Source organism: Chlamydomonas reinhardtii, chromosome 1, assembly GCF_000002595.2.
Source record: "Chlamydomonas reinhardtii strain CC-503 cw92 mt+ chromosome 1, whole genome shotgun sequence".
In the NCBI taxonomy this organism is placed as follows: domain Eukaryota; kingdom Viridiplantae; phylum Chlorophyta; class Chlorophyceae; order Chlamydomonadales; family Chlamydomonadaceae; genus Chlamydomonas; species Chlamydomonas reinhardtii.
In genome coordinates, this window is record NC_057004.1 from 5,134,405 (window position 1) to 5,155,884 (window position 21,480).

At 65.8% G+C, this 21,480-nt stretch overlaps 3 protein-coding genes across 3 annotated transcripts in view; 2 read left to right on the forward strand and 1 right to left on the reverse strand.

Annotated features, from left to right (window-relative positions):
* CHLRE_01g035750v5 (uncharacterized protein) overlaps positions 1-5,183 on the forward strand; it is a 6,282-nt gene extending 1,099 nt beyond the window's left edge. Inside the window, exons 2-12 of the mRNA XM_043058717.1 lie at positions 1-66; positions 304-373; positions 663-721; positions 892-932; positions 1,092-1,202; positions 1,410-1,618; positions 1,771-1,835; positions 2,012-2,087; positions 2,315-2,427; positions 2,783-2,884; positions 3,032-5,183. The exon at positions 1-66 is cut by the window's left edge and continues 204 nt beyond it. Of these exons, the coding sequence (XP_042928631.1) occupies positions 1-66; positions 304-373; positions 663-721; positions 892-932; positions 1,092-1,202; positions 1,410-1,618; positions 1,771-1,835; positions 2,012-2,087; positions 2,315-2,427; positions 2,783-2,884; positions 3,032-3,853 (1,734 nt within the window). The 3' untranslated portion in view covers positions 3,854-5,183. The remainder of the gene's footprint in view (positions 67-303; positions 374-662; positions 722-891; positions 933-1,091; positions 1,203-1,409; positions 1,619-1,770; positions 1,836-2,011; positions 2,088-2,314; positions 2,428-2,782; positions 2,885-3,031) is intronic.
* A 12-nt stretch (positions 5,184-5,195) lies between these two features.
* Positions 5,196-11,901, reverse strand: CHLRE_01g035800v5 (uncharacterized protein). The gene is made up of 10 exons (XM_043058718.1): positions 11,614-11,901; positions 10,390-10,477; positions 10,032-10,082; positions 9,652-9,760; positions 9,340-9,404; positions 8,732-8,923; positions 8,310-8,506; positions 7,846-7,954; positions 7,325-7,474; positions 5,196-7,231 (listed from the first exon to the last, which is right to left on the reverse strand). Exons 1-10 carry the CDS (start codon positions 11,634-11,636, stop codon positions 6,491-6,493), a joined length of 1,725 nt encoding a protein of 574 aa, XP_042928632.1. The 5' UTR covers positions 11,637-11,901; the 3' UTR covers positions 5,196-6,490.
* A 100-nt stretch (positions 11,902-12,001) lies between these two features.
* CHLRE_01g035850v5 (uncharacterized protein) lies at positions 12,002-21,453 on the forward strand. Its single transcript, XM_043058719.1, has 16 exons — positions 12,002-12,251; positions 12,556-12,779; positions 12,880-13,644; positions 13,815-13,967; positions 14,590-14,770; positions 15,127-15,306; positions 16,225-16,354; positions 16,557-16,677; positions 17,021-17,164; positions 17,601-17,887; positions 18,169-18,280; positions 18,564-18,680; positions 19,079-19,294; positions 19,710-19,933; positions 20,187-20,286; positions 20,548-21,453. Exons 1-16 carry the CDS (start codon positions 12,221-12,223, stop codon positions 20,776-20,778), a joined length of 3,216 nt encoding a protein of 1,071 aa, XP_042928633.1. The 5' UTR covers positions 12,002-12,220; the 3' UTR covers positions 20,779-21,453.
* The last annotated feature ends 27 nt before the right edge of the window (positions 21,454-21,480 follow it).

A 21,480-nucleotide genomic window follows, 5' to 3' on the forward strand; every position in this document is an offset into this window, starting at 1 on the left:
AGTCGCCTCGCACTCATCGCGCTGACGGTGACGCACGTGGCCCGCAGCCTGGCGGAGATTAACAAGGTATTGCAGGGGGGGGGTCAGGGGGCCAGCCGGCAGCAGTGAGCGTCGGCCGATCAGCACCGGCGCGGGCGGCAGCAGCGCGATCTGGGTCAGGCGGGATGCATGCTCACTGGATAGCTAGGAGGGGCATAAGGCCGTGTGCAGGGCTATGGCGTGCGCTGGCTTGGTGTGCGCATGCACACAGCAGCACCGCCCGTCATACCCCAACCACCTCCCTGCTGACCTGCCCACCCCCAGCGGCTGGCGGAGCGTGGCGTGGCGGAGGGCTGGCTGGGCAGTCCCACACTGGCCAGCTATGTGCTGGGAAGTAAGTGCGGGAGGCTCGGGCCCCAGGGGGAGGACAGGGGAGCGGCCGACGTAGGGACGCACTGTTGTGCTGCGTCAACCTTACAGTGAGAGGACTGCAGATGACAGACCACCGTTTCCGCAACATGGCACTACACGCACGGGGAGGGGGGGAACAGCTTGTACTGGCGTGCGACACGCGTCAGTTAGCCTGAGGCTGGCCGGCTGCTGGCTAGCTCGGCGCACTTCCATGGCTGGCGCGTTCCGACCCATCCACGGACTCCGCGGACCCACATAACGAATTGCAACAGGTGGCCGGGGCGCAGACGTGGTGGAGGCGATGCGCAAAGCCATGGCAACGCTGGACCATGTGCGTGCGTGGGAGTTTGTCGCTTGCGCGCTTGGATGGTCGGCACGCAGGCCGCAGGGCTGGCGCCGCAGGGCTGGGGCTGTTGCAAGGTGCAGCACATTGTACGTACATGTACTGCTGGTTGCTTGGCTCGCTCTGAATTAATGTGTGTCCTGATGCCGCCGCCACAGGGACTGATGACACTCTACAAGGTGCTGCTGGTGGGAGTCTGGTGAGTCGGGGCCCTGCCTGGAAGCTAATGAACACGGGGGCGCATACATCCTTGGGCGAGCAAACGGAACGCTGCATCGCTCTTAGTCCCTTGCAGCTGCTTCCCAGCCCAGCTGGCCCAGAGCTCCGCACGGCGGGATTGCCTTGCTGTTGCTCGCAGCACGTGGGTGGTGGTGAGCTGGAAGGACGTGGTGCTCAGCCGCTTCCTGCTGCGCCGGAGCCAACACCACGCGGGAGAGGACCTGGAGCGCATCCTCACGCCCCTTAACACGTGAGCCACATAGCAGGCTGCGTCCGGCCTTGGGGCGGGAAATAACATGGCTGGCTGGCTGGACGGCCTAAGGAGTGGTTGCGTGCTGCATGTGGATGGAGTGCGTTAAGGAGCACCCCGGTGCGAGCACGTTGGTTTTATAGGATGAGGCGATAAGTCATTTTCCTCGTCGTCCCCCGCCATCCGTCACCCTCCCTCGTGCTGCAGGGTGGCCTCCTGGGCTCTGGTGGTGTGCGCGGTTTTGCTGGTGGTGTCGATGGTGGGCGTGGACGTGCGGCCGCTGCTGGTGCTGACGGGCGGCGGCGGGGTGGTGGCGGGCCTGGCCTCGCAGCAGCTGCTGTCCAACGCCGTCAGCGGCCTGCAGATGTACATGGACCGGCCGTTCAGGGTGGGAGACACCATCGCGGTCAATGCGGGTGAGTTGCGGGGAAGGTATGGGTGTCACAAGGGCCAGCCAAGGGGGTTCGCATACCGACAGCCGATTGGGAACCAGCGCTGCTAGCTGAAACAGTGGCGTGGCTGCTGCGGTTACATGACTACCCACGCCCACTTGACGGCCCTCACACAGGTGGCGGCGCGGTGGAGGGCGAGGTGGTGGACCTATCAGCCCTACGGACGCACGTGCTGACTTCGGTAAGCCAGCAGCTATGTCGCCCAGGGATGGGTTTGTGCGGCGGAAGGGCTTCAGCCACCGGTCTTGAGGAAGATTGGCATGCTGCCTGCCAGGCAGCCTGCTTGGGCTGCTAGGTGACGCTTCGCGGCAGCGCGCTCCAACGCACCGATGTGGGTCCTGCGCTTGCTGGTTGCAGGACGGCTGCATTGTGGCCATCCCCAACCGGGCTCTGAGCGACATGGTCATCACCAACAGGTCCCAGAGCAGCCGAGGTAGGTGGGCGAGCAGTCCAACCATGCAGCCGCTGCTCCAGCCTTCGCCCCAGACCCTACCTCCTTCAGTTGCCAGCCCATGCGAGCCAGCCCCACCGCACCTGCCCCGCATCCTTCGCCCGTTGCTGCGCATGCTCTCCTCGTACCATCACAGCCCCTCGCACCCATCATCGCCCTGCGCATGCCACCTCACCCACCAACCGCGCCCGCCAACCGCGCTCCTGCAGGCGGCGTGCGGCCGCCCTGGATGGAGACGCGCACGCCGCTGTCCGTCACGCTGCGCATCCGGCTGCGGCCCGCCACCTACGACCGCATGTGGGCCAAGATGGACGACCTAAAGGTAGCTAGCAGGATAGGTAGCTAGCAGGATAGGTAGCTAGCAGGATAGGTAGCTAGCAGCATAGGTAGCTAGCAGGATAGGTAGCTAGCAGGATAGGTAGCTAGCAGGATAGGTAGCTAGTTTGCAGGGAGATAGCTAGCAGGGGAGGTAGTTAGTGGCTGCACATGCGTGTGTAAGGGCCCCCACGTCGTGTGCGGGTATATGTTCATGCCTTGTGGGGAACGTGTTCGCTAGGCTCTAGAGAGAGCAAGCGTCTGCAGCTGTAGTTAAGGGTGAGCAGCCGAGGGGACTCGTGCGATTGTGCGGTGACTGGCGGGCCTACTTCTCCTGATGCTATGTGCCATGCACCCACCAGACCGCCATCATCAACACGGGCGCGGTGGAGGCGCTGGGCAAGTCGGCCCCCACCCTGGAGGTGCAGAGCTTCACCGAGCGCGGCGTGATGGTGCAGGCGCGGGTGGGTGCGCGGGTGCGGCGCGCTCCCAAATCGTCCCTTGTGATGCAAGCCCCTGCTGGCGGGCTTCGTTTGCCACGGCTCGGCGCTTGGCTTGGGCACACGTGCTGCCGATGTGTACCTGTAATATTAAATGCCGCCTGCTTTCAGGTGACGCTGCGCAACCCGTACAAGGGCCCGGCCATGGCTTCATCGCTGCCGGCCATGTCGGCGGTGCCGGCGGCGCCCGCAGCCACCGCCGCCTCCCTCCCCGCCACCGCTACGCTCCCCAACACATCCACCATCGTCATCTCCTCCAGCCCGGCGGCAGCGGCGGTGAACGTCCTCGGAGACGCAGACTGGGTTTCCTTCACCACGCAGGACAGCCCTTCTGGCGATCCACCCATGCCTTCCCACACGGCCGCTTCGCCCTCGAGCAGCAGCAACGGCACCGATGCAGCGGCTGCTGGGGGCACGACATCGAGCGCTGCCGCTGCAGCTGCGGTGGCTGGTGCCCCAAACAACGGCGTGCATGCGCCACCGCCCCTGCAACACTATCCACCGCCCGCCGCGCCGTCCAACTACTTCTGGCCGCCTAGCGATGCCAACAACACCTCATCGGCATGCTGCGCAGCCGCCATCTCTGACAGCGCGACTGCGGCTGACAGCAGCAGTGCCCTCGCGGCCGCGGCGGCACCGGCAGCTGCGGTGACAGCTGCGGCAGTTCCTGCTGCCGCAGGCGGCGGTGTCGACTCGGCGGGCAGCAGTGGAGGTGGAGGTGGAGGCGGTGACAGCAGTGGTGGCCAGAGCTCCGGGAAGTCATTTGCGTCGCGGCGTCAGCAGCAGGGTGCTGCGCAGCCGGCATCGCCGCAACAGCTGCAGCAGGAGGAGGGTGTCAGCCGGGAGACGGTGAGGCTCATGCGCCAGCAGCTGCTGCTGAACCTGGGCCCTTGGATCCAAGCCCACAACGCCACGTTGACGGTGGGCGACTGATGAAGTGATGAGTATATTTGAAGGTGGCTGAATGAAAGAAGCTAGGCGCGCGTGAGCCATGGAGGGACATGCATGCGCGGCGGTGGCGTGGGACACTGATTCGCGCGCGGTGTGGGGCTGAGTGGACCTCACAGTGGTCACTGCTGGCTGCTGCAGATGTGGCCATCAGGCGTTGAATTGCTGATTCTTGATACGAGCTGCGCAATGTATGGGATGTATGGCAAGGCAGGGTGGCGAGGCCTGGGAGCACGGGGCCCTGGGAGCACTGCCTAACAAGTAGAAATTTGCGCCAGGCCCAGGCTATTCATCACGCATCGGTCCCGAAACCCGGTGTTATCTCTATATGTATTGCGGGCACACTGAGCATTGCGACGGCGTGACCATAATCTCGTGCAACATATGAAGGCGCGGCACGGGAAGGGCAGTGGGACGGGAATGGTGTGTTGCCGAATGGCGTTTTGGGCACGTGACTGGACGTGAATAAGGACGTGAGGGTGCCTCGTAAAAGGATTGGCTGGCAGCAATAGCTTGATGGCGTGCCGTACGGTAGAGATGTAAAGTGTTGCTATATGCAGTGGGACTTGGTAGTGGCTGTTGCGTGTGTGATTTGGGGGATGGGTTGTATCCGGCATATCTTTTCGAACATGCCGCGGGTTATAATGGAAATATACGATCTGGGCCGGGACGGAGGACGAGGTCGCGGACGACAAGGATGAGGACAAGGAGGGCGAAGATGAGGGGGACGAGGATGTTGGAGGAGTGCAAATGTCTGGGCAGCCTGGGCAGCCCGGGCAGCGGCGGCCGTATGACTGGGTGGCTGTGGCCCGGTAGGGATACCGGGTGCAGTTTGAGGGCTGGATGCGCGCGGCATTGAGGCGGAGATGGCCCGCTACCCCCATCCAGGAGATTATTCGGAGGACTTGTGGGGCTTGGCGCAGCCCCCGTCGGACTAGCGCAGGCTTACGTACGACTGGGACGGACTAGCTAATGCAGGCGTACGACGAGGACAGGTGGGCAGCGTGCATGGACGTGGGCGAGGCTGTTGGGCCTGTGGACGTTGGCGGAGTCATGGTAAGGCATCCACGCACTGCAGGGCAGGGCAGAGCGTGAGGGTGGAGGCTGAGAGATAAGCTACCGGTAGAGACAACTTGGGGGTGCCCTTACTCGTGCGTGTGAATTGATCAGGTACCTGGCAAAGCGAGTTAGCGAAAGGCGTGGTGTGAGAGACTGTAGGGTGTGAGAGACAGTAGGGCGGCGGGCTTTCATAGCAACGGAGAGACACCTTTGCACTTTTGAGCCTGCGCACTGCGGTGCCCGCATCTCTCTGCACCCGCATCTCTCTGCACTCCAATTCCAAATAGACTCAACGTGATCAAGCAATTAAGCCTCTGCAGCGGTCCCCGCTCCTCCAGCCTGCTCCAGCCGCAATAGCAGCAACACCCCGGCTGCAGCTTCCTTGCCTACAGCTCCTAACAGCCTGACTGGACAGCAGTCCTTTAGGCCACCGATTACCGCCCGCGCCCCCGGTGGCGCCGGCGTATGACCAGCACAGCCAATGTTCAATCATGTTCACATTCGTTCATCGGATACGTACGAGATGCATTGCGCGAGGCGCGCTCCAAGCAGCCTCAGCCAGACAACAAAGGGCCAAAAGGGGGCTCTCCCGCTCAACGTGGAAAGTGGGCTGCGCCCAGTCGCCCACGCCAAGTTGGTGCAACGTGTATGAGGCCGAAGGCTTCGAAACTACCTCATCTCCCGGACATAGCCGGGGCCAGTTTGTACAGGCGCCGCCCGCCATGTGTCCAGACTTGTCCCGCGGTAAAGCACAAGCACAGTCGGCAATCAACCAAACAGCAATCAATCCCACACCCTGCCACGCTGTGCCCGCCATCAAAGACCACAAACCAGGCACCGGTAGGTCTCAAATTGCACGCCGGCGCCGCTTCTCGGGCGGCGCCGCGCTCTCCCCCGCAACGTGGCCTTGCCTGCCCCCTCTGCCACGCACATGCATGCCGCCACTGCTGGGTCCAGGCCCTGCGCCGCTGCCAGGTCCTGCGCCGCCGCCACCGCTGCCGCCAGGTCCCACGCCGCCGCCGCCACCGCCCACTAGCCTGAGAATGCCACAGACTGCTGACAGTTGCTTACGGAGGTTTCGTCCCCCCCCCGCCCGAATCGCTGCGCCGCGGGCCGGACGAATATCCGTTTGAGCGGAGAGCATGTGGCTTTGGCACAGGACTGCACCGTCCGCTAGATGAAATGTGCGAAACTCAAACGAAAACCAAGTGTCTTCAAGCTCGCTGTGAGCCGGGCTCTGAACAGTTCAATCAGTCCTCGTTCCCTTCATCTCACCCAAGCTATGATATGTACCATCTGCGTATGTTCACCATGACTGCAACCAACGATGCGAAGTGCATCTGACCCACTCCCCCTCTCAGCTGTCCCTCCAGGCCCCATATGCCGTTCACAGCACTCCCACGCGGCCACCTCTTCCACCCCTCTCCACGTGTCCCACGCTCATGCCCCCGCTCACGCCCCCGCCCCCACCAACGCTCACGCCCACGCTCACGCCCGCACCCGCGCTCACGCCCACCGCACCCGCGCTCACGCTCACGCCCACGCCCACGCTCACGCCCGCGCTCACAGCTGCCGGCCCGCCAGCTCCGCCGGCCCGCGCGGCAGCAGCTGCAGCGCGCACACCGCCTCCTTGAGCGCCGCCGCCTGGCGCTTCACCGCCGGCGAGCAGCCCACGTCCGTCAACACCGCGTCAAACAGGTCACGCAGCTCATCCGGCGACAACAGCCCGTGGCTCGGCGCCGGCCCCGCGTGCGGCGCCCCCGCGCCCGCCACGGATGCCGAGGCTGACCGACCGCCGCCCGGGCCAAAGCCCGAGCCGCCGGAAGACGCGAGCGGGTGCGCCACGCCACGCGCGAACGCAGACGCTGACGTCATGCCGCCGCCGCCCCCAATGCCGCCGCCAACGCCGCCCCCAATGCCGCCGCCAACGCCGGCGCCGGCGGTGCCCACGCTGGGGATCAGTGCTGGCAGCGCCGACAGCGGCGTTGTGAGGGAGCGGATGCTCTGCGAGCGCAGCGTCTGCATGTGCGTGCGCATGTCGCCTGACAGCGCCGCCGCCATCACCGTGTCCATCTCACGGGGGCCGGCGCCGCCGCCAGCCGCGCCGCCGCCGCCGCCGCCATGGAGGGTGCCGAGCGGCACGCCCCCGCCCCAGCCGGCCCCCGCCTCCATGTCGGCTGCGGCTGCGGAGGAAGAGATGGGGACGGCGGCGCCGTTGGCGCCGCCGTTGCTGCTGCCGGGCGCGGGCCCGGGCGAGGGCCCCGGCACGGGGACGAGGAAGGTGGCGAAGCCGCCGTCTTGGAGCTGCAAGAGCATTCAGGGCGTGGAGGCGCGGTGAGTTGTTTTGTGGTGCCACCGCCCCCACCCTTCTCCCTCCCCTCATCCCTCATCCCTCACCTGGTCCGCCCCGCCCGCCGCCAGCGCCTTGGCAGTGGTGGCGTCAAAGCCGCTGAAGTCCAGCCCCAGCTGGCCGCGCCGCAGCCGCAGCTCGATGGGCACGAAGCGCTCGTTCATGCGAATGTCAGCCGCCGCGTAGCTGTGCCGGGCCTGAGGCGGGACCGGGCCACAAAGCAGGGCGAGGCGGGCACGCGACGGCGGCGTCACTGAGTCCCCAGCGGACTGGGTGCGTGGGATGCGAGAGGACTCGCTCACGCAGCACTTTCCCGCGCCGCCCAGCCCCCGCTGCGCTCCGCCTTCCGACCAGCCCACGCACCACCTCTCTGCCGCGTGTCAGTCGTGTCAGCCGTGGACGCACACACGCGCACGCAATCCGCGGCCGTAATTCTGCATCGCATACACTATCCTACGCGTAATGTCTACCTTGTGCTCTTTAACACACGCGCACGACCGCTGTGCCCACCGGCGTCCTTCCCTGCTGGCCTGCCTGACCCCACCCCCGGCCCCGCCCCCGCCCCCACCTGTATGTTGTTGCTGGTCATGGGGTCCACGCCCTCCATGAAGCAGATGACCTCGGCCCCCAAGCCCTCCAGCACGTCCAGCGACCGGTCGAACAGAGGGCTGCCGGGCCTGCCGGCGACAAGGACAGTGAGAGAGGACAGAGAGGACGGAGAGGACAGAGGTGGAGGTCGGTGGGATGGTGGGTCTGTTTGTCGGCTCCGTCATCTCGTTCAGCATTCAGGTGGGAGGGGAGGCGGCGTGCGAGAGGAGGGATGGTGGGGTGTGCGAGGAGGGCCGGTGAGAGGAGGAGCGGCGAATTGCGGGTGGGTTCGGCGGGTGCGTGATGTATTAATTCAATGAAGGCTGGGCCCCAGCACCAGCACCAGCAGCGGCCCTCATAACGGTGAGGCCATACCACCGTAGGCCATGCGGCAAAGCGACGCACATCTTAAGTCTCCCGTCTCCCGCAGCCGCCTAGCCCCACCTGATGATGTGGTTGATGTGCGCATGCAGCCCCAGGCGCAGGTTGGCCACCTGGCTGGCCACGTCCTCAATGCCCAGCTCCTGGAACCGGAAGTGCGCCACACCCCGCTCCGCAGCGCCGGCAGCGCCGCCCGCGCCTGCGACGCCGCCGGTGGAGGCCGTGTGCCCCTCAAGCGGCACGGCCAGCATGAGCGCCACCTGAGCGTGTGTGTGTGTGTGTGTGTGTGTGTGTGTGTGTGTGTGTGTGTGTTAGTCAGGCGAGCACAAGGAGAGAGGGCCGTGTAGGTGTGCGTGTACACGTAGTTGTGGTATTGGGCAAAATGCCAATATGAATGTGCTTGGCTCGCGTCCCTTCCAACTCAGCGCCACCGGCCCCGCCCACGCCCCGCCCCCCCGGTTCCCCCCGCCGCCGTCACCTCCCACCTGCGGGTTGATGAGGCTGGTCTTGCGGATGTTGGCCAGTCGGAGCGACAGGCACCACAGCCCGTCCTCGGGCCGCTGGAACAGCACAGCGCTGCTGCTGAAGCGGATGGTCTCGGAGCGCTTGTTGGGCGAGGCGAAGCGCGCGAACACCAGGCCCATCATACAATAGTCGATCAGCGCCGCTGTGATGACCTGGGGGTAGGGCCAGGAGGAAAGGAGGGCGGGAGGACGCGAGGAGCCATGTCTGCGCATGGTGGAGGTGTGGGAATGGCCACGGCAAGGCAAGGCCGCTACCGCCTGCCACGACCTCTAGGTGAAAGTCGGTATGTACGAGCAGTCGACTAGGTGCAGTCGACTAGGTGCAGCGAGAGCAGACTACACGCGGTGTTCAATCTATGCGGCTGACGCTCTTCTATGTCTGTCGATGCGTAACTAGCTTACATACGGAACAGCAAAGTTCTTGACCCCATCACGCCAGCAGCAGGACGGCGACAACCCCTCCCCATGTCGTGCACCTGCCCATCACCCTCCTCTCAGGCATGGTCAAAGCAGCCTGACCCCCCCCCCGTTTGGGTTGGTATTTAAACAACCCACCCACACCCGCGCACCTGGAAAATGACCAGCACGTTGACTGAGGCGCAGTCGGGGTTGGGCGACAGACTGCCCGTGTAACCTGTGGAGGAGACCAAGAATAGTGCGATACCGGGTATGCGCGGTCATGGAAACTGGGATAGAAAGTGCGAGATATCTCCAGCACTGCGCCCTGCCAAATGAGAGCAAACCACCGCTGCTGCCCGCACGTGTGACGCCACGAGCCTCAACCCCGACACGCAACGCCTCCAAAATCTTCCCAAGTCCCTGTCTTCGTAGCACCTGGCTGCAGCCAGCCCCAGCCCCGCCCCGACGCACCCATCACCCACCCAGCGTGGCTGCGGTGTAGACTGAGAACCACATGGCGTGTGAGAACCTCATGATGCCGCCCACGCACTGGTTGGGCTGCGTCAGGTACAACAGCGCGAAGAACAGGTACTGCGGGAGGGGGAGGGGGGCGGGGCGGAGAGCGAGGAGCGTCGCAGGGTTAGGATGGCCGGGCGTGAGGATACGGCGGCGTAGAGGTCGGCGCGGGAGCGAGGTGACCGAGCGCAACTGAACCACGTCCATGCCACCCAAAGCAAGTTGCCGTCTTGCCAAGTTAGCTCACCTTGCCCCCCAACCTAATTGCCCAACCTTTGCTCTCGGCCCCTTGCTTCATCCACAAGTTGTGCGGCGGCACCCCTCTACAGGACCTCCCCCAGCTCACCTCTGTGAGGTAGATGGCGAAGAACACCACCAGGAAGCGGTACCGCGGCATCTGCAGCCGCACAGGTAGGCAGACAGGCACATACCGTTATTCACACCGCAACAGACACGCCCGGCACCAGTACAACTTTTCTTGCCACGATCCCCAAGTGTCGAGCCGTCGAGCACCGGACCTGAAGACCTGGTAAGCCGCCAGCATCCTCGACTGCACCCGGCGACGGCTCACACCGCCCGCTCGTGGTCGCTTCAGCCCATCCCTCGGCCCATCCCTCGCTGTAAGAGCCACACCCCGCCTCAAACGGCCCCTGCCCCGTTCCGCAGTCCCGCCTCTCGCCCGCTAAACGCAGCTCAGCCCTCACATTGAGTAGCGTGTGGAAGATGTCGGTCCAGTAGTTGTACCAGCCGCCCGAGGGCAGTCCAAAGCGCACGATTCCCTTGGAGGCGCGGCTGGGGGGGTAAGAGGGGAAGGGCGTAAGGGATTGGGCAGGGGTAAGACTTTTCGGCTAGGTCAGGCGGCGTGTACGGGGTGTGAGGGAGGCGCGAGTGTAACTTAGCGAGACGCGCCTCGCCGGCGCATCGGGGCACCGGGGCATTGCGATCCAAGACCGTCACCCCAGCGCAAACTCGACCGCCGGCCTTCCTTGATTGTTACTGTTATAGCGGGGGCTGTGCCGCGCACAAAGCCACTCGAGACCAGTGCTGCCATCGCCGTAAGTGCGCGGCCCGGCTGATGCACTGGATTGCCCAGCCCCGGTACAGGGCCAGGCACGATGCAGTCGGCGGGAGGAGGCGCTGAGGCTGAGGCGGAGCTGCGTACGACTCAATCTGATCGGGGTGCAACGGACGTCGCCGTGCGCTGTGTGTCAACGTTCCAGCGCTGCGGGCGCGGCGGCCTAGGACAGAGGCGGTCGGGGATGCGCTGCGGTGCGCTGACTCTCGGGCAGTGTTGCTGTGCGACCCGATACAGCGCGTGTGTGTGCATGAAGCTGGGAAAAGCAACAAAGCCAGCGAGCGAGAGGCAGCTGCGAGCGCCATGTTGCGTAGCTATGCGCGGGGGTTTGCGCAGCGAGTTAGCAAAGGTTAGAAGATGCTTAGCTACAAGAGGAACAATTGAGGAAGGCTGCCTGTTGAGTTTGCGCTGGGGCAACGGTCTATGCCCCGGCACGTGCCCCGGTGCGCGAAGGCCCCCGGCGGGACGCGCGGCCGCGTCACGTTGGGTGAGGCCATGCCTGTGGGGCAGGCGCTGCGTGGGAAATGGATGCTGGCAGCGGCGGTTTGGAGGAGTCCCGAGGCGGGCTGCGGCTCCCTGGCCTAACGCTGCGCCAGCGGCCGAGCAGTCTGGAGCAGTCGGCAGCAGGCGGCGACGTCGGAACGTGCCCCCAAGGCTCCCAGCTCTCGAAGGCGAAGACTCCGAGGCGACCCGCACTTCCCCCTTGAACCCGCACCGCTGCGGGCTGCGGACTTGCCAGTACATCTAGATGAACATGACAATGGGTGTGAGACCGCGCCGTTGGCCCAGCTCGCGACGTCCTTTCCTTGCCCGCGTCTTCGGCCTACTTCCCTCTCTAGTCCCGCCTGCGCACCTTTTGTCAACGAGCCGGAACATGTGGCGCCCACTGTGAGAGTGGTCTCCATTGCGCCTGGTGCCTACGTCCGAGGAACTGTACGCAGGAAGCGGCAGGTGCATTGCTTGCTCCTCGTCTGCAGTGTCCTGTCGTCGCCATCCCCTATTGAAAAGCGTGAATGGTGTGGAGCTTGTCATTGTTGGGCTAGCAGAAGCGCATTAAGAGCGACAGAAGGCGAACGACTGTTGCGGTAGTTTGAAGTGTCCAAGCTTTTTACTTGATTCTTGACATGCATAAAACGCAAACAGTAAAACAAAGACTCAACACACGCGTATGCAGGTCTTGCGGAATTTAGCTTGGCTGCATTCGGGAGCTTCTTACCCATCCCAGCCTGCCATTAACCGTCGGTGACCCCCACACACTTGAGTTAGATAGGGCCAACACTGGCCGTAGCTCTGGGGCCAGGCGCGCAAAGGACATTTACCACGCGACGATCGAGCCCACTATACCAGGCTTTGTTGAGCGAAGTACGCGCCCTCGCTGGCAGATGTCTAGGAAGGCCATCCTATCATAGCTTAAAGCCCACTTCCGCAAAGAGGACGCACGGACTCGGGAATCCTTCTTCATGTACGCACCTAGACCTGGAGCACCGCCAGGTAAGCGATAAATATGAATAAGCGGTTTGTAGCGGATGCGCTGGATCAATAACTTTTTGGGGAAGGGGCTGCAGCGCACGATCAGTGCAGACCTACACCGTCTTCGCGAGGGGTCCGCGTCGCCAAGCGGTGCACCTGGACCACAGTTATAGCTCAACTCAGCACCGCAAGAGGGCGAGGGCGCCATAAAACAGCGTTGCGCGCGGGACACGTCGCCTCCGACCCCATACCGTGCGGACCAGTCCTGCCCTCGTGTGTCCGGAGTGCTCGTCCTCATGCCCCGCCACCTTGTCCTTCGTTGCAGGCGGCATGCCGCCTGCGCCTGGTGGCTTCGGGGCGCCTCCCCCCTTCCCCGGCGGCCCTGGCGGGCCTCCTCCCGGGCCGGGCGGGTTTGGCGCCCCGCCTCCTCCTCCCGGGCCGGGCGGCTTCGCTCCAAGCATGCCTCCTCCCCCGGGTGGCGCGCCACTCAACCAGGCCTTTGGAGCCATGAGCATCGGCGGGCCCCCCGGCGCCCCGCCACCGCCTGGGGTGAGTTGCGAATGGGTGTGGGCAAGGTTGCGTGGCGCGTGTGCGAATGAGGCCGTGTGTATGGGTGTGTAAACCTCCTCCCATTCTTCTTGTCCAACAGGGCATGCCGCCGCCAGGAGGGATGATAGGCATGCCGCCGGCGCCGCCTGGCATGCAGGGTGGGATGCCGCCGCCCCCAGGCCCTCCCGGCATGCCGCCCCCGCCGGGGCCTCCCGGCATGCCGCCGCCCCCCAGCCCGCCGGGCATGGCGCCGCTCGGCGGCTTCCCCTCCAACGCGGTGCCGCTCAACATGCCGTCCGTGTCGCCGCCGTCGCAGCACAGCGGCGCGCTCATGGGCGTGCCGCAGCAGCAGCATGGCATGCAGCAGCAGCAGCATGGCATGCCGCCCTCGCCCAACGGCATGATGCCGCCGCCGCCCGGGCCGCCAGGCAGCATGCGGCCGCCGGGGCCGCCCGGCATGCCGCCGCCGCCAGGGGCTCCCTACGGCGCGCCGCCCCCGGGCCCCCCAGGCATGCCGCCGCCGCCCGGCCCGCCTGGCGGCTTCCCGCCGCCAGGCATGCCCGGCGGCCCGCCGCCTCCTCCCGGCGCCTACCCGCCGGGCATGCCGCCCCCGCCCGGTCCTCCCGGCATGGGACCGCCGGGCATGGGGCCGCCCCCGCCGGGGCCTCCCGGCATGCCGCCGCCGCCCGGTCAGCAGCGGCCTGCGGGCCAGGCGTCGGGTGCTGGCGCGCCCGGCTCCAGCCGCATCGACCCCAGCCAGATCCCTCGCCCGGTGGCACAGCCAGCCTCCAGCGAGATGTTGGTGTTCGACACGCGCATTGCCGGCGGCCACAACCTGCCGCCCGCCGCGTCCTCGCGCTTTGTGGTGAGTGACGTGCATTCGTTGGGATGGAGCTGCTGGTGTGCTTGGTGCGTGTGTTGGTGGCGTGGGCTGTGGTGTGGGGGACAGGGGCATAGCCGCGTAGGCATGGAGCGCCGTGGAGTGCGCAGGAGCAAACGGTGGCCACCCGCTGTGCCTTGGTGTTGCGCCCGCAGGTCCGCGACCGCGGCAGCTGCTCGCCGCGCTACCTGCGCGCCACGCTGAACCACGTGCCGCACAGCCCCGAGCTGCTGGGCAACGCCGCCATGCCGCTGGCGTTGGTGGTCAGCCCGCTGGCGCTGCCCGACCCCGGGGATGACCCCATCCAGGTGTGGGAGATCGGGTAGGGGGAGGGTTGTGAATACCAGCCCGAACAAAACCAAAACCAACTAAAACGAGCGGAGCACAGGCAGAGGGGGAGGGAGAGCGAGAAAGCGAGGGAGGGAGGGAGGAGGGAACGGGGAATGACGGTGTTGCTGAGTTTCCTACGGCGGGCTCTGGGTAGGAAGGAGGGCGGGTTGCCGCGGCAGTACGGCAAACTTGAGGGGTACATGGGTGTTCAGCTGTTCAGCTCAGTCAGCTGGGGTGTGTCGGTGACATGCGGGGCAACCCACGAACTTGTTCCTTGCTTCACCCGCTCGAGGGTTGCTGTCTGGACTCTTTGACTGGCGGGTTTGTGGAGAAGCAGTCCTCCCAAGGAGAGTGTCGCGTGCCAGCCCGGTGTGATGGATGGGTCCGCGGGGCCTGAGGGTTGCATCCCCGCGGTGCCTCTTGCTAACTGCACGCCCTCAATGTATTTGCCCGAGACACCAGCAGCCGGTCATTGTATTATGACAGTACTGTACAAGCACAGAGTTACAGTGACGGGTCCGTGCTGCACATGCCTCACCTGGCCTCCACCCCTGGCACCCACGTGCACATCCGCCGGTGCCATTGCCATGCGCCGTGCAGATTGTGGACGTGACGGAGAGCGGCCCGGTGCGGTGCGGGCGCTGCAAGGCGTACATGAACCCCTGGATGCGCTGGACCGCCTCGGGCCGCTCCTTCACCTGCAACTTCTGCGGCCTGTCCAACAACACACCCGATCACTACTTCTGCCACCTCTCGCCGGACGGGCGCCGCCGCGATGCGGGTGCGCGGCAAAAAGGCCGGGGGCGGGGGTGGGGGGCGCAAGGATGTTTGTAAAAGCGGTACAGGATGCACTGAAGACTGCAGGGTGTGTGTGGATGGGCGGGCTGGGAGCTGGCCGTAGGGCTAGTGGGGGCCGAGGGAGGGGGCGAGAGGGCAAATGCTGCGACCGGAAGGTCGCCCGGCCTGGTGGCTGCAATGGGGAGCGCCCGGCGCAAAAGGCAAACGCAGGGTAGGGCCTGGCACAGTGACGATCCAGGCACGCTCGGCAGCTGCCAACAAGTCACTGCCCACGCTCGCCTTTCTCGCCTCACCCGGCGCTCTCACACACCCGCGCACGCACCCACCGCACCCACGCAGACGAGCGGCCGGAGCTGTGCCGCGGCACTGTGGAGTACCTGGCTTCCAAGGAGTACGTGTTCCGGCCGCCCATGCAGCCCACCCATGTGTTCCTCATCGACGTCAGCCAGACCGCCATCGCCACCGGCGCCACAGCCTCGCTGTGCCGCGCCGTGGCGGCGGCGCTGGACCGCGTGCAGGGTGCGTGCGTGCAGTACCTGGGGTGGAGGGACGGGTTAGGGGAGGAAGCCAAGTGTGGGTTGGGACAGGTGGGGCGAGTTGGGAGGAGAAGAGCGTGTGTGGGGCGGGACCGGACGTGGGGTGGTGGGACGGAGGGCAAGGGCATTCTTGCTGCCTCAGGATTGCTCGCAGCGCGACACTGTCTGTACGAACGGGCTGGCTGCCGGCAGCTTCGGCACCGCCCGCACCTTCAGGCCCGTTGTAGGCTCGCCGAGTCCATACGCTATCCCAAAGCTTCCAGACAACATTGACTTCGACGCCAAGCCCACCGCGCCCGTCGAAGCCGCCGAGTAAGGGGTTGTACAGCCCTTGAGGTGCCGGCATGACGCGCGCGGTAGGCTTGAAGTCGCAGTCCATGTTGTCTGGAAGCTCTGGGGTGGCGTATGGGCTCGGTCGGGCTCGGGAGCCTACAACGGGGCTGAAGGTGCGGGCGGTGCCGACAGCCAGCCCGTTTGCGAAGGCGGGATCGTGCTGCGGACGCCTGAGGCGGCAAGAACGCGTAAGGAGGAGGCGGCGCGGGAGGTGGCATGTGGCCTCCGCTCGCAACCCAGTACGGTATGGCGCCTAGCTCTTCTATGAACTCGACTGGCAACTCGCCCCGCCACTGTTAAGTGTGGAAGCGGGACAGGGCCAAAGCCGGGGGCAGACACGACGCTGGATGTGACGCGGCACTCGTCGGTCTGCTGTGTCGGGCCCCGCTTTGATTGTTGCGCGCTCTTAATCCAGCCGCATGCAGGGCCTCTCACCTCGGTTACGGTGTTGCCCCATTAGGGGTGCGAGGAAGTTATATTCCTGCCATAGGGGGTGCGAGAAAGTTATCCCTGCCATAAGGGGTGCGAGGAAGTGTAGCCCCTGACCACCAATGTTCTGCACACGCAGGCGGCCCCCGGGCGCTGGTCGGCATCGCCACGTACGACAGCGCCGTGCACTTCTACAGCGTGCGCTCGCCCAGCGCGGCGCCGCAGATGCTGGTCATGAGCGACGTGAACGACGTGTTCGCGCCCACCAGGTGAGAGAGGGTGTGCGGCGGAGCCCGGCGCTGTGTGGGGGCGGGCTGAGGCTGTACAGGCGCTGCACAAGCTCTTGGCGAGGGGATGGGGACACTGCATGCGCGAGTTGTACATGTGTTTGTGTTTGACGTGCACTGCCGGCCATCGCGCTTATTCTGCTGCCGTTGCTCCCGCCGCTCCCGCGCCATCAACACACAACAGCGGCAAGCTGCTCATGGAGCTGGAGGAGTACCGGGAGCAGCTGAAAGAGCTTCTGGAGGGGCTGCCGGCCATGTGGGCAAACAACAGGATAAACGAGAACTGCGCGGGGGCGGCCATCGAGGTGCGCGGAGGGGTTAACTCTGAACCAAATCGTAAGGAAACAGTCGCGCTGCAAGGAGACACTGCAGCCGCATATGCGAGCGTTTGTACATTACCGTAGGTAGTCGGGCGGGCTTGGGCAGTGCGCTGGGGCGAGGAGGCGGGGAAGGAGGCGGTGGTTGAGCGGAGCGGAGCCCAGGGGAAAACAACCGCGGCGGCGGTGGCGGCTCTTGGGACGGTAGGGAAGTGGTGGGCGGTGTATGGGACAAAGCCTGGATCGGGAGACACGCGCTGACACGCGCTCCTTGAGCGGCCGTCACCCACCTGCCCCCATGGCTCTCACCCGTCCACTCGCAACTGCCCAGGCTGCTATCGATCTGCTGAAGCCCGGCGGCGGCAAGGTGCACGCCTTCGTGGCCTCGCTGCCGGCGGTGGGCGTGCACGCGCTCAAGCCGCGCGAGGCCACGGGTCTGGGCGAGAAGGACAAGCTCAGCTACCTGGTCAGCCAGGTGGGCAGAGGGGCAGTGGGGGAGGCGGAAGGGAGGGGGGGGAGGGAGGAGGGACGAGGAGGAGGAGAGCGGAGGAGGGCGCAGCAGGGGATGGAGGGCTAGGTGGGGCGGGGGGGGCGGGGGGCAGCAGCGCAGGATCAGGGGAGGTAGAGGTGGATGAGGAGCTGGGGTGGGAGCAGAGGTATTGAGACCGGGCCGTCAGGGTTGTGGCGGCAGCCGGTCCTGAAAGGGCGCGAACCTCCGCATGGCGCTGCATTACCGTATCGCACCTCAAGAGCACAGCAACAAGATCACTGGCTGCCTTCCCCCTGCCTCCTACCAAACGCCCCTGGCTGCAACCCCCAACCACCCACCCGGCCCGCTGCTGTTCCTTGCTGCGCCGTCACGTCTCTGATGAATGTAACCCGCCCACCCACCACCGCCCCCGTCCTCGCAGGACAACACGCTGCGCTCGCTGGCGACCACCGCCGCCGACCACATGATCTGCGTGGACTTGTCCGTGCTGGGGCAGGGCTACGTGGACATCGCCTCGCTGTCCGACCTGGCCGTCACCACCGGCGGCACCGTGTACAGCTACACGCCGTACAGCCCCGTCAACGACTTTGACCAGCTGGTCAACGACCTGTCTTGGAACGTGGCGCGGCAGCAGGGCCTGGAGGCCGTGATGCGCGTGCGCTGCAGCAGCGGCCTGGACGTGGAGTCGTACTCGGGGCACTGCTACAGGTGCGCAGCGAGTGCGCGGGTGGACGGAAAGGGGATTGCAAGGTGAAGAGATTGGGAACAGGGTATCAGCAAAAGGGGAAGGTTGGACGGGGTTGCTGTTGCTGGGGGGAGTTCTGGCAAGCCGGGTGTCAGCGCTAATACGGTGATAATTGGAGTCTGCGCTGAGGTCAAGACCAGGCCCCCAATCCCTGCTTCAAACGCAAATCCCTATCACCTCTCACCTCACACCACACACGCCTCTGTCCTCGCGCTCTCCCTCCCGCTCTCTCTCCCCCTCCCAGGCCTCCAGCCACCCCGGACGTGTACCTGCCGGCGGTGGACTGCGACAAGGCGCTGCTGGCGCGGCTCACACTCACGGAGAAGCTGCCGGCGGGCAGCGAGGCCTACGTGCAGGTGGGCGGGGCGGTGGAGTGGGAGAGGCGGTGGAGCGGAGGTGGCGATGGGGGAAGAGACGGGTTTGGGGACAGGTTGGGAGTGGATTGGGGCAGTGCAGTGAGGGGAGGTCCACCTCTCCACCCCATCCATGCCGCGTTCCCACCCACCCACCCACCCACCCGCTCAACTCGCTTTTGCCCCTACGCCCCCGTCACCTCGCTCCCCTCCTCCCCTCCTCCCCTCCTCCCCCCTCTCCCCTCTCCCTCTCCTCTTGTCCCCTTTCTCCCTCCCTGCGCTGCAGGCCGCGCTGCTGTACACCAACGTGGCCGGGCAGCGTGTCATCCGCGTACACACGCTGGCGCTGCCCGTCACCGACAACATCAGCACCGTGTTCAAGGGGGCGGACCTGGACGCGCAGGTGGGCGGCTTGGCGGTGTGGTGGCGGTGGGGGTGATGTAGGGGTGGGGGTGGTGTAGGGGTGGTAGCGGGGTGAAATGGCCGGCTGGGGCTGGGGCAGGAGCAAGGGGAGAGGCAGCGGCGCTGTTGCTGTCACTCGGTACGCCTGTGTTCAAGGCCACCAGTGCGGCAGCAACAAGCCAATCCTTGCGGCCGCGCTGCTGGGCCAACCCCTTGTCAACATCATCTGGTCTCAACTAACCATGCTCGGCCTCCCCCTACGCGCAACACCACACCTGCTGTCCATTTCGCTACACTTCTCTGTACCAATCCTTGCAACCCCCTCCTCATCCCTGTATCCTGTACCCATCACAATCCCTCCCGCCCTCCCTCCCTCACCAACTCCACCGCGCCCCGCAGATCTGCGCGCTGGGCCGGCGCGTGGCTGTGGCGCTGCAGGGCCAGCAGCCTCTGGGCGCCTGCCGCGAGCTGGTGTCGGCCGCGGTGGTGGCCACGCTGTACGCCTACCGCCGCTACTGCGCCTCCAGCTCCTCGGCGGTGCAGCTCATCCTGCCCGAGGCGCTCAAGCTGCTGCCCCTGTACGCGCTCAGCCTGCTCAAGGGCGCGGGGCTCAAGGTGTGCGGGGGCGTGGGGGTGCGGGGGTGCGGGGGGTGCGGGGGTGCGGGGCAGGGGGTGGGGCAGTAGGTAGCGGCGTGGGGAGGGAGGGGAGGGGACTCTGCCGGCGTCTTGGCTGACGGTAGCGAGCGAAGGCGGCCAGCTAGACAAGAGCAATGCAGTCGGATGTGCGCGCTTGGGCCTGGGTGCACGAGCAGCGGGCGCCTATCAACACCTCCAGGTTGTCCAACACCACTTCGCCCCTGCTCCCTGCCACAGCCATCCCTGGACCTCTTCCCCTCCCTCTCACTCTGCCTCTCTCTGCCCCCCCTCCCCCTACCCGCTACCTGTCCCGCTCCACCTATCAACATTGTCTCGTCTTAACTAATCATGCATGGAATCCCCCCTCCCCCTGGCCCCCTCCCCCCTACTGCAGGACAACGTGAAGCCGGACGACCGCGCGCTGTGGATCACGCAGATGGGCTGCCTGCCCTGCAGCCGCGTGGGGCCGCTGCTGTACCCGCGCCTGCTGCCGCTGGGCCGCATGCTGGCGGAGGCGGCGGAGGACAACTGCACGGCGGCGGATGGGAACACGTTCGAGGGGCTCACGCTCTCCAGCGAGAGCCTGGAGTCGGGCGGCGTGTCGCTGCTGGAGAACGGGTGGGTGGTAGGGGAGGTGGAAGGGTTGTGGGAGTGGGGCGTAGGGGAGGGGTGTGGGAGAGGGGCGTAGGGACGAAGCGGCAGGGTGCAGGGGCTGGGCTGTTAGCGCTGGGACAGGAAGTAAGGGGCGCGGGGGCGGCGGCGGAGCGCGGCGGCCACTGGCAGCCGCCTGCCCTTGACGGACTGCAGTACACACGCCATGCCCCTTGCTCACGCGCACCCCTCCTCCGCACCCACCGCAACCCCCCCACAGCTACGAGGCCATCCTGTACCTGGACCGGGCGGTGCCGCAGCAGCTGCTACACGACCTATTGGGCGTGCCCTCCTACGACGAGCTGTTGCGCCAGCCCGCGGTGAGGCACGAGGCACGGCAGCGGCTGCGGCCCCTCGCGCGCACTGGCAGCCCGCCAGCCAGCCATGGCCTGCAGCCCTGACCCGGGCCGCCCCTCCTCCGCCCCGGTGCAGCGAGTCCCTGGCCTTGCGTGACGTGTCGCGACTGCGCTCCTATGTCACAGGCCAGCTAATCATGAATTTAACACACACACACACACACACGCCTTTCCCCGCCCCCACTTCCTTAACTAGTCATGAATGTAACCCCCTCCCCCACACAGGCCGTGTCGCTGCTGCCGCGCGACAGCTGGCCCAACCGGCTGCTGCTGGACCTGCTGACCAAGGTGCGGCTGCAGCGCAGCAGCTTCATGCGGCTGCGTGTGGCGCGCAAGGGCGACCCGGCGGAGAGCGCCTTCTTCGCCATGCTGGTGGAGGACCGCTCCACGGCGGGCATGAGCTACGTGGAGTACCTGTGCCAGATCCACAGGCTCATCCAGAACAAGATGGGCTAGAGGCGGAGGCGGAGGAGGAGGAGGAGGGGGAGCAGGAGGAGGGGAGGAGGAGGGGAAGGGGAGGAGGAGGAGGATGAGGGGGAGGAGGGAAGGAGAAGGAGGAGGTGCTTGCAGGGGCTGTTTGCTTGGAGGGATGGGGGAGGCGCGGACCGGGGTGCGTGGAGGGGTGGGGGGTAGGGGAGGCGCTGGGTTGAGGAGGGGAGGAGGAAGGACGCGCATGAAGGGGCCGGCATGGCCTGGGCTTAAGGGTGCGGGGCCGTTGTCGTGTCGGAGTCAGGGAGGAGCAGGAGGTGCTGGTGTTGGTGGTGTAAGGCTGGTGCTGGCCAGTGCCGGTAGGAACGGGAATCCTGAGCCGAGGCATGTGTGTCTTGCAAGCACGGCGCGGTCAGGTGTTTGCTTAGGGTGGGGAGGGGTGCGCGCTGAGTTCTTCTGTTTCGTGAGCCCGTGGGTTGAGGATTGCGATGCAAAAGGAGCGCTGTGGTGTGGACTGCGCAGCTGTAGTGGGTTGCTGGCTGACTTGGATACCGGCATCCAGAGCTCTGTAAGCCCTGCGTGCAGACAAGGACGAAGGCGGTCGATGGTGGCCGCTCCGTGCGGGTGGACGATGGGGGGGGGGACTTGAGGGCGAAGATGGTCTTGTCAGAACAGGGCCTGCTGGCTGCTAATACCGTAAACGCTACTGAAGAGCATAGCAGAGACTGC